Source organism: Myxine glutinosa, chromosome 13, assembly GCF_964187855.1.
Source record: "Myxine glutinosa chromosome 13, kmMyxGlut1.1, whole genome shotgun sequence".
Lineage (NCBI taxonomy): Eukaryota > Metazoa > Chordata > Myxini > Myxiniformes > Myxinidae > Myxine > Myxine glutinosa.
The window spans coordinates 98,878,869-98,895,918 of record NC_136273.1 but is presented as its reverse complement, the minus strand read 5'-3'; the positions used below and the strand labels follow the sequence as shown (position 1 = coordinate 98,895,918).

The window sequence follows — 17,050 nt, the reverse complement described above, 5'->3', positions numbered from 1 at the left end:
TTGTGCCTTTTCCCTTAAAAGCATGAAACTTGGCACATGCCTAGAATACCCGAAAAGAAAGATTTTTAATCCAGGGGGCATCTCCAATTTCACCCCATATGGCGGCCATCTTGAAATCCAAGATGGCCGTCATACAAGACCTATTTTGATGAATATCTCCATAATTAGAACAGATATCAAAATGGTTGAAGTGCCTATACCTACATTTTTAGGGTCTAGGAATCCAATGGTAACATTGGTACAAATCCAATGGTACAAATCTGCAACCCGACTTGATCTGGTGTGGGACCGTTACCTACCCGACAGCCTTAAGAGCATGACCCGTGAAAAGCGTGGCAAGGGGGTTCGCCGACGAGTAGATACCTCAGTTGCAATTCCTGGACAGTGGCAGAACTTTCTTCGAGTTGATGAAAACAAGCGTGAACTCTTCAACTTCCTTTCCAATGAAACAATTAAATCATTTGAAGACCAGCGCAAGGAGCTAGTTGTCACATTTGATAGAGGTTCTTACTGCTCCACCACGCATTGATCTAGAATCACTCTCCCCGTGCACTCAGGAAGAGGCAGATGGTCGGATGTTCCTACATGCTGCTGATGCAACACAGAGAGGGCATAGTAAGGTCCTCATACAAACTGTGGACACAGATGTTGTCGTGCTTGCAGTTACAGCATCCCAGAAGCTTTCAGTGATGATATGGTTACAATTTGGGACAGGCAAGAACATGTGATTTATCTCTGCACATGATATAGCCACAGCTCTTGGCCCCGAGAAATCTAAAGCCCTCCCCATGTTTCATGCACTAACAGGGTTTGACACTTCTTCAGCGTTTAATGGGCATGGAAAGGTAACTGCATGGAATGTGTGGGAATCATTCCCTGAGCTCACAGAGGTACTCGCAGAAATTTGCCACCAGAGCACAGAGATAACTGAAACCTGCATGAACGTCATTGAGAGATTTGTTATTCTGTTGTATGATCGCACAAGTACTGCTACTGACATTAACATTGTATGAAAGAAACTGTTTGCAAAGAAGGGCAGACCTGTGGAATCAATTCCACCAACACATGATGCCCTTGTGCAGCACGTAAAGCGGGCAGTATACCAAGGCGCACTATGCTGGGGACAAGCATTGCATGCTAAGCCTGATCTACCAAGCCCCACTGAATGGGGTTGGCAAAAAACGTCTGCTGGCCAGTTCAAACCAATATGGACAACACTTCCAGAGGCTGCAAAGATCTGCAATGAACTTGTTAAGTGTGGGTGCAAAAAAGGATGTACTGGTCGTTGCCGGTGTAAGAAAGCTGCACTTCCCTGTACTTCTCTCTGCGCATGTGATGGAGAATGCAGCAAAGACTAGAAAACCACAAGATGGCACAGTTAGTCTGCGATGTCATTGACACTTTTAATCACTGAAGAATGCCAACCTGTTAAGAGTATTTATATGCATTCCCAGTATGCATGATACTATGCAAAATTAATATTTTCATATGACTGCTTAATATTTTATGTTACCATTGGATTCCTAGACCCTAAAAATGTAGGTGTAGGCACTGCAACCATTTTGATATCTGTTCTAATTATGGAGATATTCATCAAAACAGGTCTTGTATGATGGCCATCTTGAATTTCAAGATGGCCGCCATATGGGGTGAAATTGGAGATGCCCCCTGGACTAAAAATCTTTCTTTTGGGGTATTCTAGCCATGTGCCAAGTTTCATGCTTTTAAGGGAAAAGGCACAATTCATCAGTTAAGCAGCCCCACTAATATGCCTAATCACCATTCTAACTTATCCCACTCTCAAACATTGAACATGAGCCCACAATTTCTGTCCCAAGATAATTTATGCAAATTTTATGCATATTTTATCATCCTTACCATTTCAATGGGGAAATACATAAAAGGCTACAATTTGGCAGATTTCTATGAAAGGCATCAAGGAAAATCACCACATGACCAAAAATGTGAGGAAATGTCCAGGTGTGATGGAAACCAGCATCTCTCAGCATACGCACGGTAGCAATGTCCAGGTGCGATGGAAACCAGCATCTCTCGGCATACGCACGGTAGCAATGTCCAGATGCGATGGAAACCAGCATCTCTCGGCATACACACGGTAGCAATGTCCAGGTGTGATGGAAACCAGCATCTCTCGGCATACTCACAGTAGCAATGTCCAGGTGTGATGGAAACCAGCATCTCTCGGCATGGGCATGGTAGCAATGTCCAGGTGTGATGGAAACCAGCATCTCTCGGCATACGCACAGTAGCAATGTCCAGGTGTGATGGAAACCAGCATCGCTCGACATACGCACGGTAGCAATGTCCAGGTGTGATGGAAACCAGCATCTCTCGGCATAGGCATGATAGCAATGTCCAGGTGCGATGGAAACCAGCATCTCTCGGCATATACATAGCAATGTCCAGGTGCGATGGAAACCAGCATCTCTCGGCATACGCACGGTAGCAATGTCCAGGTGCGATGGAAACCAGCATCTCTCGGCATACGCACGGTAGCAATGTCCAGGTGTGATGGAAACCAGCATCTCTCGGCATACGCACGATAGCAATGTCCAGGTGTGATGGAAACCAGCATCTCTCGGCATAGGCATGGTAGCAATGTCCAGGTGCGATGGAAACCAGCATCTCTCGGCATAAGCACGGTAGCAATGTCCAGGTGTGATGGAAACCAGCATCTCTCGGCATAGGCAAGGTAGCAATGTCCAGGTGCGATGGAAACCAGCATCTCGGCATAGGCACGGTAGCAATGTCCAGGTGCGATGGAAACCAGCATCTCTCGGCATAAGCACGGTAGCAATGTCCAGGTGCGATGGAAACCAGCATCTCTCGGCATACGCACAGTAGCAATGTCCAGGTGTGATGGAAACCAGCATCTCTCGGCATAGGCATGGTAGCAATGTCCAGGTGCGATGGAAACCAGCATCTCTCGGCATACGCACGGTAGCAATGTCCAGATGTGATGGAAACCAGCATCTCTCGGCATAGACAAGGTAGCAATGTCCAGGTGCGATGGAAACCAGCATCTCTCGGCATACGCACGGTAGCAATGTCCAGGTGCGATGGAAACCACCATCTCTCGGCATACGAAAGGTAGCAATGTCCAGGTGCGATGGAAACCAGCATCTCTCGGCATAGGCACGGTAGCAATGTCCAGGTGCGATGGAAACCAGCATCTCTCGGCATAAGCACGGTAGCAATGTCCAGGTGTGATGGAAACCAGCATCTCTCGGCATAGGCAAGGTAGCAATGTCCAGGTGCGATGGAAACCAGCATCTCTCGGCATAGGCACGGTAGCAATGTCCAGGTGCGATGGAAACCAGCATCTCTCGGCATAAGCACGGTAGCAATGTCCAGGTGTGATGGAAACCAGCATCTCTCGGCATAGGCAAGGTAGCAATGTCCAGGTGCGATGGAAACCAGCATCTCTCGGCATAGGCACGGTAGCAATGTCCAGGTGCGATGGAAACCAGCATCTCTCGGCATAAGCACGGTAGCAATGTCCAGGTGCGATGGAAACCAGCATCTCTCGGCATACGCACGGTAGCAATGTTCAGGTGCGATGGAAACCAGCATCTCCCGGCATAAGCACGGTAGCAATGTCCAGGTGTGATGGAAACCAGCATCTCTCGGCATAAGCACGGTAGCAATGTCCAGGTGCGATGGAAACCAGCATCTCTCGGCATAGGCACGGTAGCAATGTCCAGGTGCGATGGAAACCAGCATCTCTCGGCATAAGCACGGTAGCAATGTCCAGGTGCGATGGAAACCAGCATCTCTCGGCATACGCACGGTAGCAATGTCCAGGTGCGATGGAAACCACCATCTCTCGGCATAAGCACGGTAGCAATGTTCAGGTGTGATGGAAAACCAGCATCTCTCGGCATACGCAAGGTAGCATTGTCCAGGCAAGCCGTTTCCCCTGCATGGTCGTGCACGAAGTTCTTCGCAATTTCGGCTTGATATCCCACCAAATCTTTCCAAATCTGGACACTTAAAATGTGGTCAATGTCGACTCTCTAAAGGGTGCGAATTTACTTTTGGAAACCCCGTGGTTGTGGCAATAACATGGTATTTTGACCTCCTCACTGTTTGTCGCAACCATGTTTGGCTCACGATCAACAACAACGGCGCACGTTATCACTTCTTCACGTAAATTGGCAAAAGCTGCTTCATAGCAACGTTATGCATTTGGAGACTGTACTGCTCTGTTTTGCGCTTTTGATTGGACAATTTATTTTCCTTTGCCGTAAGCTATTTTATGATTGGACGATTGGGGTGTAACTCATCAGAGAAGAGTTCAAAATAATATACCGATTTCCCTGGAAAATTACACCAAAACACTGATACCCCAGACGTGGGATAAGATGAAAAACTTCATTGCATATTTTTTCCTTGTTATAAAAGGATTTTCGTGTTCTGCCAGGTCGGGGATCACAAAACTGAAAGATACGAAGGGACGGCCTATCGTCTAGTATGTGGTCTGGTGCAATCAAATATCTCAGTTAAAATGTCATTCTAAAAACCGAAAATTAAAATGCACCAAGTTTATTCATGTCCATTTACAAATAACAAATCAACATTTATTTGCTGCTCAAAATTCCATTAACATTTTGGAATGTGGAAAAATGAGAAAGTAAGACAACATTTACCCATGAGCATACACTGTTTCCAAGGCATGGGTTTTGTGCACGACAATACTTTGAGTCCTGGAAGCACTCCGATCCACCTTCCAAAACCCAAATTATGGAGATAACAACGAACAGCACACTCAATGTCATGCAAAATCATCATGCCATGCATCATGTAATGGAGGGTTTTCCATCTCTTATCTTCCCCCATCCAAAACCTTGATCTATTCTACCCCCGTTAATTCACCCCAGATCCACTTTTTTGAAATACCGACTTCTTTCTTTCCTGGAAGTTCTAGCAGAGTCCATGTGTTTTTATACCTCTCCCACCGCAATTATGCTCTTGAACAATATTATCCGATACTTCGGCCAGATTCATTATGGCTGCGGTTGTATATGTTTGCTGAGCCTTCCAGCGTCTTTGTTGCTCAGCATGCTGTGCGAGTCTGTGTTGATGGACATCGACGGTCTCGTTCTCGCACCTCATCGTTGTGGCAGCAGCATCCTGTGTGAGTCTGTTTATGTTCCTCAATGGTCTCGTTCTCCCGCCTCAATGTTGTTGCTGCCGCATGCTGTGCAGTCTGCGTTGACGTTCGTCGATGGTCTCGTTCTCCCGCCTAATTATTTTTCTTGCTGCATCCTGTTCAAGTCCGCGTTGACGTTCACCAACCGTCTCGTTCATTTCGGAAATGGGAGTTTTGACACAACGCATGAATTTTCACGATCCCCAAGAGGAAGTGTCGCCACGTAATCATCAAATGGCAAAGAATGACATTTTTAAAATTAAAGATTTGAAATAAAATTTATAAAGTGTACGTGCACATAACTTATAAAACAATAACGAATAAATATCTCTCGGCAATTTCCCGTATGAGTTATTTGGGCGGTGTATGCGTTAACTTTCATCGAATTTTGTTGTTCTATAAATGGTAACTTTCATTGAATTTTCTTCCCGTTTTTTGCAACCGAGTCTAAAACCATGTTAGCTACTGTGAAAAATGAAATGATATATCGAATTAGAGTTGAAATAAAACTGTGGAAAGAGATTAAGAAACCGCAGGCCAAACAAAAGAGGCCTCAAAGCAATGCGAGGAAACAAAATGGTGGATATTTGTTTTTGAAGCCCCACCCACAGACAGACTCACAGACAATCACCCACAGAGCATATTGTTACGGATCTCTCCGTCGGCCTTTTCCCCTTAAGAAGGGGGGATTAGTCCCCTTGTCCGCTACTGACCGACGTGAGACCTGGGGGTCCCAACGCTCCTCCCGGTCGGGAGCAGCCAGGGTATTTGGTCTACAAAAAGTCCCAAGGACCTGAGTGCCACTCCTGACCGTGAGCAAGGGAGGGACTCCCGCTCGAACCCCGGTTTGGATGGTCTAGTTGCCGAGCGGTTTTTAGCAACCCCAAGTTCGAGTCATTAGCAAAGACTAAACCCGATCCTGAAACGTTGGCCAAATCGTGCCACAGGTGTCCAATGGGGAAAAGACAAAGACGAAGGATGTAATGGAAAGAAGAAGGCAAAAGGTATGAAAGACAAATATAATTTATTCCTAATATTTACACAATTAAAAGAAACCAAGGAGGAGGAAGGATAATAAAATAAAAACAGAAGAAGAAGCGGACACAGTGCACCTTAGCTTACCTATGCAGTCTTACTTAGTACCCCAGGACAAGACAAAAAGACAGACTACAATCAAACTCACACGAATGGGGGATGAAGGCGGGAACGATTGGCTGGAAGGAGAGGAAGGTCCAACTGGAACCGGAGCACGGTCGGGCCGGGAGTGAGCAGCCGCCGCCCCCTTCTCGATCGGCACGTTCAGCAGCCGCCGTTCCTTCACGGCCACGGTCGAAACTGCCGTCGAAGCTCAAAGCTGTGGTGGTTTAAAGCTGCGGTGGTTCAAAGCTCATGGGACATCCCTCTCTCCTCTCCTGGATCACGCAGCTCGTCTCAGGTGCATCGCGTGCTTTCCAAGGGCTCATCCTCTGTCTCTCATCTGAGGTGGGGGCGTCTCCCGCGGGTTATATATAGCCCCACCCTTGAACCTTCGCGAACCTCCCAGATCGTTCTCTCTCCGCCCTCTCAAGCCAAACCCCTTATACTTGGTTGGTTGTTCGGGGCTGGCTCATTCCTCCCCTCTATGACGAGGTGGAGACACACCTTTCTTCTCCGAGCTGGCCGCGTGCTCAATGGAGTTTTGGGATGAAGAAAACCGCCCAAATGCAGTTGGCAATGGATGCTTTAGGAATGGGAATGAAAGGGATTCTACTCTATTTGAATTCGGTGCAATGGAGTGTTAAATTAATGGAAGACAAGGCCTTAACCTACATAGAATAAGGAGATAACTATATAGAAGGATATATGATTGGCTACGTGTGGTATATGAAATAACTACGGGAACGACCTTTTGACCTTTATACACAACAACTGGAGGAATGAGGGTGACATTTTACAATTCATTACACAATAAAAAAAACACAATTCTCATATCCACAACACTATTATATAGATGTGTGTTGTACCGTCCACCAAACAGTGATGACTCCATTTTCATCTCATTATCTGACAACACTTCTATCCACTCATCCCAACTCTCTCTTCCTCATATGTGGCGACTTCAACTGTCATCATGCCAGCTGAATGGGTGTGGGTTCCTCTCACTAGCAATGGCACCTCAGCAAACGACTTCTGTGGCTCATTGGGACTGACACAATCTGTCAATTTCCCGAACCGGATCTCAGTCAATGGAGTATCTTCTCTTCTAGACTTGGTTATGACAAACTTCCCTGAAAATGTCTGCTGCTCTTCTGCTCCAATCAGTTCTTCTGATCATTTGCTTGTTAAAGTGGACATCTCTCTGGCCATTCTCAGAGAGCCTCCTCAGCTCCGAAGAGTCTGGCATTTCACTCAGGCCGACTGGCACGGTCTTCAAGCAGCCATCAATCATCTGGACTGGTCTCCCATTTCTACTGCCTCTGAAATCAACTCATCCTGGGAATTCTTCCAAAGTAAATTGCTCTCTCTCATGCACAGATTTATCACATCTCGTCTTCAGTTGTCATACCCTTCCTCCCGTCCATGGTACACTGAAGCTTGTGGTGAGGCAGTTGCCCTGAAACTACTTGCCTTTGCCTCATGGAAGACAAATCCAACGGAAGACAATCTCTGTTCCTTCCACAAAACTTGGAACAAGTCTCTCGAAAATCCTCTATCTCTTTGCTGATGACTCCACATTCTGCAGCTCCATTCCTCATCCCTAAGATCGGCAGTCTGGAGCCTCCTCACTCTCTGCAGACCTGGACAAAATCACAAACTGGTTAAACAAGTGGAACATGTCTTTCAATCCTAACAAATCTCACACTCACTTTCTCACTTTCTCTCTCCGAAAAGGACGTCTGGAAAACCCTCCCATCTACTTTCTCAAAAATCCACTCCAAGAAGTTCTTTCACTCAAGCTTTTGGGTCTCACTATCTGCCATGATCTTTCCTGGGAAAACCACATTTCCAAGCTGGCCTCCAAGGCCAGTCACCGACTGGGCATCCTCCGTCGTGCGGTCATTTCTTGGTACACCTGAGATCCTCACCACATACAAAGCTTTCATCCGCAGCTTGATGGAATACTGCTCTCCCCTCTGGGCTGGTGCTCCTGCCTCACACCTAGCTCAGCTTCACACTGTCGAAAAAAAAAAATCATTTAGAATCATTGGTATCTCCCACGATGAAGCTGATTCCGAGGGCCTTTCTCTCTCTCTCTCACCGCAGGAAGGTTGGTGGTCTTTCTCTCTTCCACAGACTCCTCTCCGGCCTAGCTCTCCAAGCTCTGTCTGTGCTCTGTCCCCCAAATATTCCTGCAGGTCGCACAACATCTGTCAGTAACTCTCTTCTGGTGAAACAACCAAAATCAAGACTCTCTGCTCACCTTCACTCTTTTTCTCGCCTCTGGAACAAACTCCCACACTCTCTTCAATCCAACTCCTCCCTCCTGGTCATCAAAACAGCTGTTCACCACCATCTCTTATCTGCCCCCATCCAAAACCTTGATATTTTCTACCCCCGTTAATACACCCCAAATCCACCTCCTTCAAATTCCCCGTTTTCTTTCCCAAAAGCCCCTGCAGTGTCCATCTTGTTTATCCCGTGTACTCCACCCCAGCCCTCTCTCCCTCTTCCACAGACGTCCCTGTTGCCTACTGTTGTTGTACTTACTTCCCTCTCTCCCCCCACCCCCTTTTCTTCCGCTCCTCTTCTTATATGTTCTATGTGTTAGCTCTCATACAAGCCCAGACAATGCATACTAAATAAATAAATGACATACAACTGACAAACCATTTCAAAGGAATGACTTCGTCATGACCAGTGTCCAATCACAGCATCAAAAGGTAGAATTCATGAACCTCTGTGTGATCATTCATCACATTACCTTGAGGCCTTCTTGTTGAAGAACGCTGACAGTCTCCAAAATGCTCGATCCAAATGTAACCACGTCCTCCACAATGAGACACGTCTGTCCAGGAATGAACTTCCCTTCCACAATCCGCTTTGTCCCTGCAGAGAGACACATTCCAGCATTGACAGAAAACCAGGACATTTTTGAGGACGTCAGGACAGTCCATTGGTTGGTCCAAGCATTGATCTCAAATATCAAACTAATACCAGGCGTAACCCACAAAATATGCCTTTGCCTTGGATGTCACTCCCCGAGCCAAGACATTTCCACTGAGGAATGGATTATCCATGAACATCACCCAGATATTGAGTAATTGGCTATATATATATATATATATATCTATATGTGTGTGTGTGTGTACACACACACACACACACACACACACACACACACACACACACACACACACACACACACACACACACACACACACACACACACACACACACACACACACACACACACACACACACACACACACACACACACACACACACACACACACACACACACACACACACACACAGGAATGGGTGGACAAAAGAGAAGGAGAGAAGTGGAGGGAGAGGGTGTGGGGTGGCGAGAGGGTGTGGGGCGGCGAGAGGGTGTGGGGCGGCGAGAGGGTGTGGGGCGGCGAGAGGGTGTGGGGCGGCGAGAGGGTGTGGGGCGGCGAGAGGGCGGGGGGGGGGAGCGAGAGGGCGGGGGGGGGGCGAGAGGGCGGGGGGGGGGCGAGAGGGCGGGGGGGGCGAGAGGGCGGGGGGGGGCGAGAGGGCGGGGGGGGGCGAGAGGGCGGGGGGGGCGAGAGGGCGGGGGGCGGCGAGAGGGCGTGGGGCGGCGAGAGGGCGTGGGGCGGCGAGAGGGCGTGGGGCGGCGAGAGGGCGTGGGGCGGCGAGAGGGCGTGGGGCGGCGAGAGGGCGTGGGGCGGCGAGAGGGCGTGGGGCGGCGAGAGGGCGTGGGGCGGCGAGAGGGCGTGGGGCGGCGAGAGGGCGTGGGGCGGCGAGAGGGCGTGGGGCGGCGAGAGGGCGTGGGGCGGCGAGAGGGCGTGGGGCGGCGAGAGGGCGTGGGGCGGCGAGAGGGCGTGGGGCGGCGAGAGGGCGTGGGGCGGCGAGAGGGCGTGGGGCGGCGAGAGGGCGTGGGGCGGCGAGAGGTCGTGGGGCGGCGAGAGGGCGTGGGGCGGCGAGAGGGCGTGGGGCGGCGAGAGGGCGTGGGGCGGCGAGAGGGCGTGGGGCGGCGAGAGGGACGTGGGGCGGCGAGAGGGCGTGGGGCGGCGAGAGGGCGTGGGGCGGCGAGAGGGCGTGGGGCGGCGAGAGGGCGTGGGGCGGCGAGAGGGCGTGGGGCGGCGAGAGGGCGTGGGGCGGCGAGAGGGCGTGGGGCGGCGAGAGGGCGTGGGGCGGCGAGAGGGCGTGGGGCGGCGAGAGGGCGTGGGGCGGCGAGAGGGCGTGGGGCGGCGAGAGGGCGTGGGGCGGCGAGAGGGCGTGGGGCGGCGAGAGGGGCGTGGGGCGGCGAGAGGGCGTGGGGCGGCGAGAGGGCGTGGGGCGGCGAGAGGGCGTGGGGCGGCGAGAGGGCGTGGGGCGGCGAGAGGGCGTGGGGCGGCGAGAGGGCGTGGGGCGGCGAGAGGGCGTGGGGCGGCGAGAGGGCGTGGGGCGGCGAGAGGGCGTGGGGCGGCGAGAGGGCGTGGGGCGGCGAGAGGCTGTGGGGCGGCGAGAGGGTGGGGGGGTGGCGAGAGGGTGGGGGGGGTGGCGAGAGGGTGGGGGGGGGGTGGCGAGAGGGTGGGGGGGTGGCGAGAGGGTGGGGGGGGGGGTGGCGAGAGGGTGGGGGGGTGGCTAGAGGGTGGGGGGGTGGAGAGAGGGTGGGGGGGATGGCGAGAGGGTGGGGGGGTGGCGAGAGGGTGGGGGGGTGGCGAGAGGGTGGGGGGGTGGCGAGAGGGTGGGGGGGGGTGGCGAGAGGGTGGGGGGGGTGGCGAGAGGGTGGGGGGGTGGCGAGAGGATGGGGGGTGGCGAGAGGGTGGGGGGGTGGCGAGAGGGTGGGGGGGAAGGGAAGTGGTGGAGGGGAAGGCAAGGGGTGGAGGGGAAGGCAAGGGGTGGAGGGGAAGGGAAGTGGTGGAGGGGAAGGGAAGTGGTGGAGGGGAAGGCGAGGGGTGGAGGGGAAGGCGAGGGGTGGAGGGGAAGGCGAGGGGTGGAGGGGAAGGCGAGGGGTGGAGGGGAAGGCGAGGGGTGGAGGGGAAGGCGAGGGGTGGAGGGGAAGGCGAGGGGTGGAGGGGAAGGCGAGGGGTGGAGGGGAAGGCGAGGGGTGGAGGGGAAGGCGAGGGGTGGAGGGTAAGGCGAGGGGTGGAGGCGAAGGCGAGGGGTGGAGGGGAAGGCGAGGGGTGGAGGGGAAGGCGAGGGGTGGAGGGGAAGGAGAGGGGTGGAGGGGAAGGCGAGGGGTGGAGGGGAAGGCGAGGGGTGGAGGGGAAGGCGAGGGGTGGAGGGTAAGGCGAGGGGTGGAGGGTAAGGCGAGGGGTGGAGGGGAAGGCGAGGGGTGGAGGGGAAGGCGAGGGGTGGAGGGGAAGGCGAGGGGTGGAGGGGAAGGCGAGGGGTGGAGGGGAAGGCGAGGGGTGGAGGGGAAGGCGAGGGGTGGAGGGGAAGGCGAGGGGTGGAGGGGAAGGCGAGGGGTGGAGGGGAAGGCGAGGGGTGGAGGGGAAGGCGAGGGGTGGAGGGGAAGGCGAGGGGTGGAGGGGAAGGCGAGGGGTGGAGGGGAAGGCGAGGGGTGGAGGGGAAGGCGAGGGGTGGAGGGGAAGGCGAGGGGTGGAGGGGAAGGCGAGGGGTGGAGGGGAAGGCGAGGGGTGGAGGGGAAGGCGAGGGGTGGAGGAGAAGGCGAGGGGTGGAGGGGAAGGCGAGGGGTGGATGGGTGGGTGAGGGATGCAGGGGAGGGAGAGAGGCGGGGAGGGAGAGAGGCGGGGAGGGAGAGAGGCGGGGAGGGAGAGAGGCGGGGAGGGAGAGAGGCGGGGAGGGAGAGAGGCGGGGAGGGAGAGAGGCGGGGAGGGAGAGAGGCGGGGAGGGAGAGAGGTGGGGAGGGAGAGAGGTGGGGAGGGAGAGAGGTGGGGAGGGAGAGAGGTGGGGAGGGAGAGAGGTGTGGAGGGAGAGAGGTGGGGAGGGAGAGAGGTGGGGAGGGAGAGAGGTGGGGAGGGAGAGAGGTGGGGAGGGAGAGAGGTGGGGAGGGAGAGAGGTGGGGAGGGAGAGAGGTGGGGAGGGAGAGAGGTGGAGAGGTAGGGAGGGAGAGAGGTGGGGAGGGAGAGAGGTGGGGAGGGAGAGAGGTGGGGAGGGAGAGAGGTGGGGAGGGAGAGAGGTGGGGAGGGAGAGAGGTGGGGAGGGAGAGAGGTGGGGAGGGAGAGAGGTGGGGAGGGAGAGAGGTGGGGAGGGAGAGAGGTGGGGAGGGAGAGAGGTGGGGAGGGAGAGAGGTGGGGAGGGAGAGAGGTGGGGAGGGAGAGAGGTGGGGAGGGAGAGAGGTGGGGAGGGAGAGAGGTGGGGAGGGAGAGGTGGGGAGGGAGAGAGGTGGGGAGGGAGAGAGGTGGGGAGGGAGAGAGGTGGAGAGGGAGTGGTGGAGAGGGAGAGAGGTGGAGAGGGAGAGAGGTGGAGAGGGAGAGAGGGAGAGAGGTGGAGAGGGAGAGAGGTGGAGAGGGAGAGAGGTAGAGAGGTGGAGAGGGAGAGAGGTGGAGAGGGAGTGGAAGGGGTGAAGGGAGAGGGAGGGGTGTAGTGGGAGGGAGAGGAGTAGAGAGGGAGAGAGAGGGAGAGAGAGATGTCGAGGGAGAGAGAGATGTAGGGAGGGAGAGAGAGATGTAGGGGGTGGGAGGCGTGGAGGGGGTGGGAGGCGTGGAGGGGGTGGGAGGCATGGAGGGAGAGGGAGGAGGTGTTGTGGGAGGGAGAGGGACAGGGGTTGTAGTGAGAGAAAGAGAGGAGTAGAGAGGGAGAGAGAGTTGCAGGGAGGGAGTGGGACGGGTGAAGAGAGAAGGAAGAGGATGTAGTGGGAGGGAGAGGGGTAGAGAGGAAGAAAGAGGAAAAGCGAAATAAGCAGTTTTACCATAATCTTTGGCTTCCTTGCGGCGAACCAGCATTGGCAGGTGGTGTGTGATGGAGATACATGTTGCCAGTGGCAGTGCCGTGTAGGGAACCCCACAAACTAACTCGTACTGTGCTTCTCTACTCACTTTAAAAATGAGCTCAGAAAGCTGGAAAGGCACAACGTACTCAAATCAAGGTCAGCGGTCCATGCACAAAGGCTTCATAGAGAGGGCTTCATACAGGCTGATCGACACATCATGTCCCATAATGTCAAAGTGGAATTTTTTTTTTTTTACAAATTTCTATAAAACAATTAAAAATGAAACACAGAAATATCTAATTTCCATAAGTATTCAACCCTCTGAGTCAATACTTCGTAGAAGCACCTTTGGCAGGGAATACAGTTTGGAGTCTTCTTGGGTACGTCTGTATCAGCTTTGCAGATCTGGATTTGGGGAGTTTCTCCCATTCTGACTTGCAGATTAACTCAAGCTTTGTCAAGTTGGATGGGGAGCGTCGGTGAATAGCAATACTCAAGTCTTTCCACAGATTCTCAATGGGATTAAAGTCTGGGCTTTTGCTGGGCCTCTCAATGACTTTCACGTTCTTGTTCTGAAGCCATTCCAGTGTTGATTTGGCTGGATGTTTGGGGTCATTGTCCTGTTGGAATGTAAATCTTAACCTCAGTCTCAGGTCTTTTGTTCTCCTCTGCAAATCAGAATGTATTTCAAGTCAGAATTTGCCTGTATTTAGATCCATTAATTGTTCCCTCTATCCTTACAAGTCTCCCCATCTCTGCCGCTGAAAAGCATCGCCATAGTATGATGCTGCCATGCTTCACAGTAGGGATGGTGTTAGACGGGTGATGAGCTGTGCTCGGTTTCCTCCAGACGTAGCGCTTTGTATTCAGGTGAAAGAGTTCAATTTTCATCTCATCAGAACACAGAATATTTTGCCTCATGCTCTCAGAGTCTTTGATGTGCCTTTTTCAAACTCAAGGTGTGCTGTCATGTGATCTTTTTCTCAGGAGTGGCTTCTGTCTGGTCACTCTCCCGTAAAGCCTAGATTTGTGAACTGCTGGAGACTGTTGTCCTTCCATCAGGTTCTACCATCTCAGCCGAGGAACTCTGTAGTTCTATCAGAGTAGTCATTGGGTCCTTAGTCACTTCCCTGACCGAGGGCCTTCTTGCCCGGTTGCTCAGTTTGGTCGGACGGTCAGAGCTCGGAAGAGTCTGGGTAGTATTGTATTCTTTCTATTTCCTAATGATGGAGCTCTTGTGCTCTTGGGAACTTTCAAAACCCTACAAATTGTTTCATCTCCTTCCCCAGATCTATGCCTCCTCACAATTCTATCTCAGAGTTATACTCAGAGTTATATATGGAATACGGTTCCCCCTCTCTGGGCCAGTGCTCCTGCCTCACACTTAGCTCAGCTTCACGCTGTTGAAACCAAAGCTTTCAGAATCATTGGAATCTCCTGTGATGAAGCTAACTCCAAGGGCCTTTCACTCACTCACCGCAGGCAGGTTTGGTGGGCTTTGTCTTCTACAGACTCCTCTCCGGCCTTGCTCCCCCAGCTCTGTCTGTGCTCTGTCCCCCAAATATTCCTACAGGTCGCACAAGATCTGCCAGCAACCCTCTTATGGTTAAACTGCCAAAATTCCTCTTTTCCTCTCCTCTTTTCATTCCTCTTTTTCCTCTTTTCATTCAACATTCCTCTTTTTTCCCACCTCTGGAACAAACTCCCTCACTCTCTTCAATCCCACTCCTCCCTCCAGGTCTTTAAAACAGCTGTTCACCACCATCTCTTATCTTCCCCCATCCAAAACCTTGATCTTTTCTACCCCCACTAATTTCACCCCAGATACACTTTTTGGAAATACCAACTTCTTTCCTGGAAGTCCTTGGTGTCCTTGTGTTTTATACTTCTCCCACCCCCCCCCCCCCCCCCACATTCCCACGACTCCTCCCCCCCAAGCCCTCTCCCTCCACATATCTCCCGATGTCCCTGCTCTCAAATGTTGCGTTTGTGTGCTTCCCCTTCTCTCCTCATCTTGTCTACCGCTCCCTCTTTTTATATATTTTGTTTGTCTGGTTGATTTGTTTGTGTGATAAATGTTAGCTCTTTCATGAGCCTCGATTCTGTATACAAAAAAAAAAATCTAGGCTCTCTGCTCACCTTCACTCTTTCATTCCTCTTTTCTCCCACCTCTGGAACAAACTCCCTCACTCTCTTCTACCCCACTCCACCCTCCAGGTCTTTAAAACAGCTGTTCACCACCATCTCTTATCTTCTCCCATCCAAAACCTTGATCTTTTCTACCCCCACTAATTCACCCCAGATACACTTTTTTGAGGTGACTTTTGTCTTCTTTCCTGGAAGTCCTTGCAGTGTCCATGTGTTTTATACCTCTCCCACCTCCCCCCAAGCCCTCTCCCTTCCACAGTTCTCTCGATGTCCCTGCTCTCAAATGTTGTTTTTGTGTCCTTCCCCCTCTCTCCCCATCTTGTCTACCGCTCCCCTTATTTTGTGTTTTATGTGTCGGTTTGACTTTTTGTGTGATTAATGTTCGCTTTTTCACGAGCCTCGATCTTAAATACAAAAAAAAACAAAAAAAACACAAATACGCACAGCTCCACTGCATGGTGGAGTTTGTGCTCTGACAATGTCAACTGTGGGACCTCATATATACAGGTGTGTTTCTTTCTAAATCTTGTCCAATCAATTGAATTGACCACAGGTGGACTCCAATCAAGTTGTAGAGACATCAAGGATGATCAAAGGAAACTGGATGCCCCTGAACTCAATTTGCAATGTCATAGCAAAGGGGTTGAATACTTATTGCCTGAAGACAACTAAACTTTTTATTTCTAATTATTTTGTGAAAAATTATAATAAAAAATAAACTCCACTTTGACATTATGGGGTATTATGTGTAAATGAGATAGAAAAAAAATCTCAATTCAATCCATTTAAAACCAACAACAAAATGTGTAAAACGTCAAGGAGTGTGAATAGTCTAAGCGGTTTTTATCGTAATGTAAACAATAAACAATAGACAAAACGAGTTCAATTCCACGGACAAGGGACATCTCATGTTCTGTATTTTGTACATGAAGAATCACAAGGTCACGTGGGATGAAAAACTCGAGTTACCTGCGGATCAGGTTATTTAACTGCAATGTGTCCCTCAAAGAATCCTTCGATAAAGGTAAACAGCTCAATGATTCCTCACCAATCGACACGCCAACTTCATACGATACAGGCGGCCATTCTCCATCCAACCGCCGTCACCGCCATGACATCGCCACATGAACCAAACGGTTCACCACCACCACCTGGTGTTCACGTACCTGGCACAGCAAGTCAGGGCACCCAAATATTTCGCGGAAGTCGATGTACACAGGCGAGACAAGGCCTGTCCGCAGCTTGTAACTCCCGAACTTCAACGCCCGCACGTCCAACAAACGCTCCACACACTCGTCCATCGCGCCCAATCGTACACACGCCACGTGACAACGCGTCACGTCCGCATGCTTCACAGAAAGACTTCCGGGAGGCGTTGTAATCTTCTTCTTTCTCTCCAGGACGTGTCACATCCGCATGCTTCACAGAACGACTTCCGGGAGAGGATTTGATCTTCTTCTTCCTCTACCAAACACCTCAGCAGTCAACGCATCACGTCCGCATGCTTCACAGAACGACTTCCGGGCGGGGAATTGAGCTTCTTCTTCTTCCTCTACACAACACCTCAGCAGCCAAGGTTACGATTTTGCTGCTAACCTTGCAGCAATCAATATGAAAGGACGAGTATCCATTGAAAATCGCACTAATGGTTGGGCCTCCTCCCGATTCCTGAGTTTTTTAACTGACCGGAAGTTCGTAGGAGCCATGACGGTGTAATGCAGTAT

The 17,050-nt window shown here is 51.8% G+C and overlaps 1 protein-coding gene across 5 annotated transcripts in view; it reads right to left on the bottom strand.

Moving 5' to 3' along the window:
- The window catches only part of UMPS (uridine monophosphate synthetase), a 52,814-nt gene extending 36,047 nt beyond the window's left edge, over window positions 1-16,767 (bottom strand). Inside the window, exons 1-3 of one of the 5 annotated variants that reach the window (XR_013621279.1) lie at window positions 16,493-16,721; window positions 13,158-13,305; window positions 9,075-9,199 (exon numbers count right to left, since the gene is read on the bottom strand). Coding sequence is in view for 4 of the 5 variants with exons in the window: in XM_078767810.1 (XP_078623936.1) it covers window positions 9,075-9,199; window positions 13,158-13,305; window positions 16,493-16,627 (408 nt within the window). In the remaining variant the exon portion in view is untranslated. Of the gene's footprint in view, window positions 1-9,074; window positions 9,200-13,157; window positions 13,306-16,374 lie in introns of all 5 variants that reach the window. The other 4 variants (XM_078767812.1, XM_078767810.1, XM_078767811.1 and 1 more) reach the window with 4 other exon arrangements.
- Window positions 16,768-17,050: the final 283 nt, after the last annotated feature.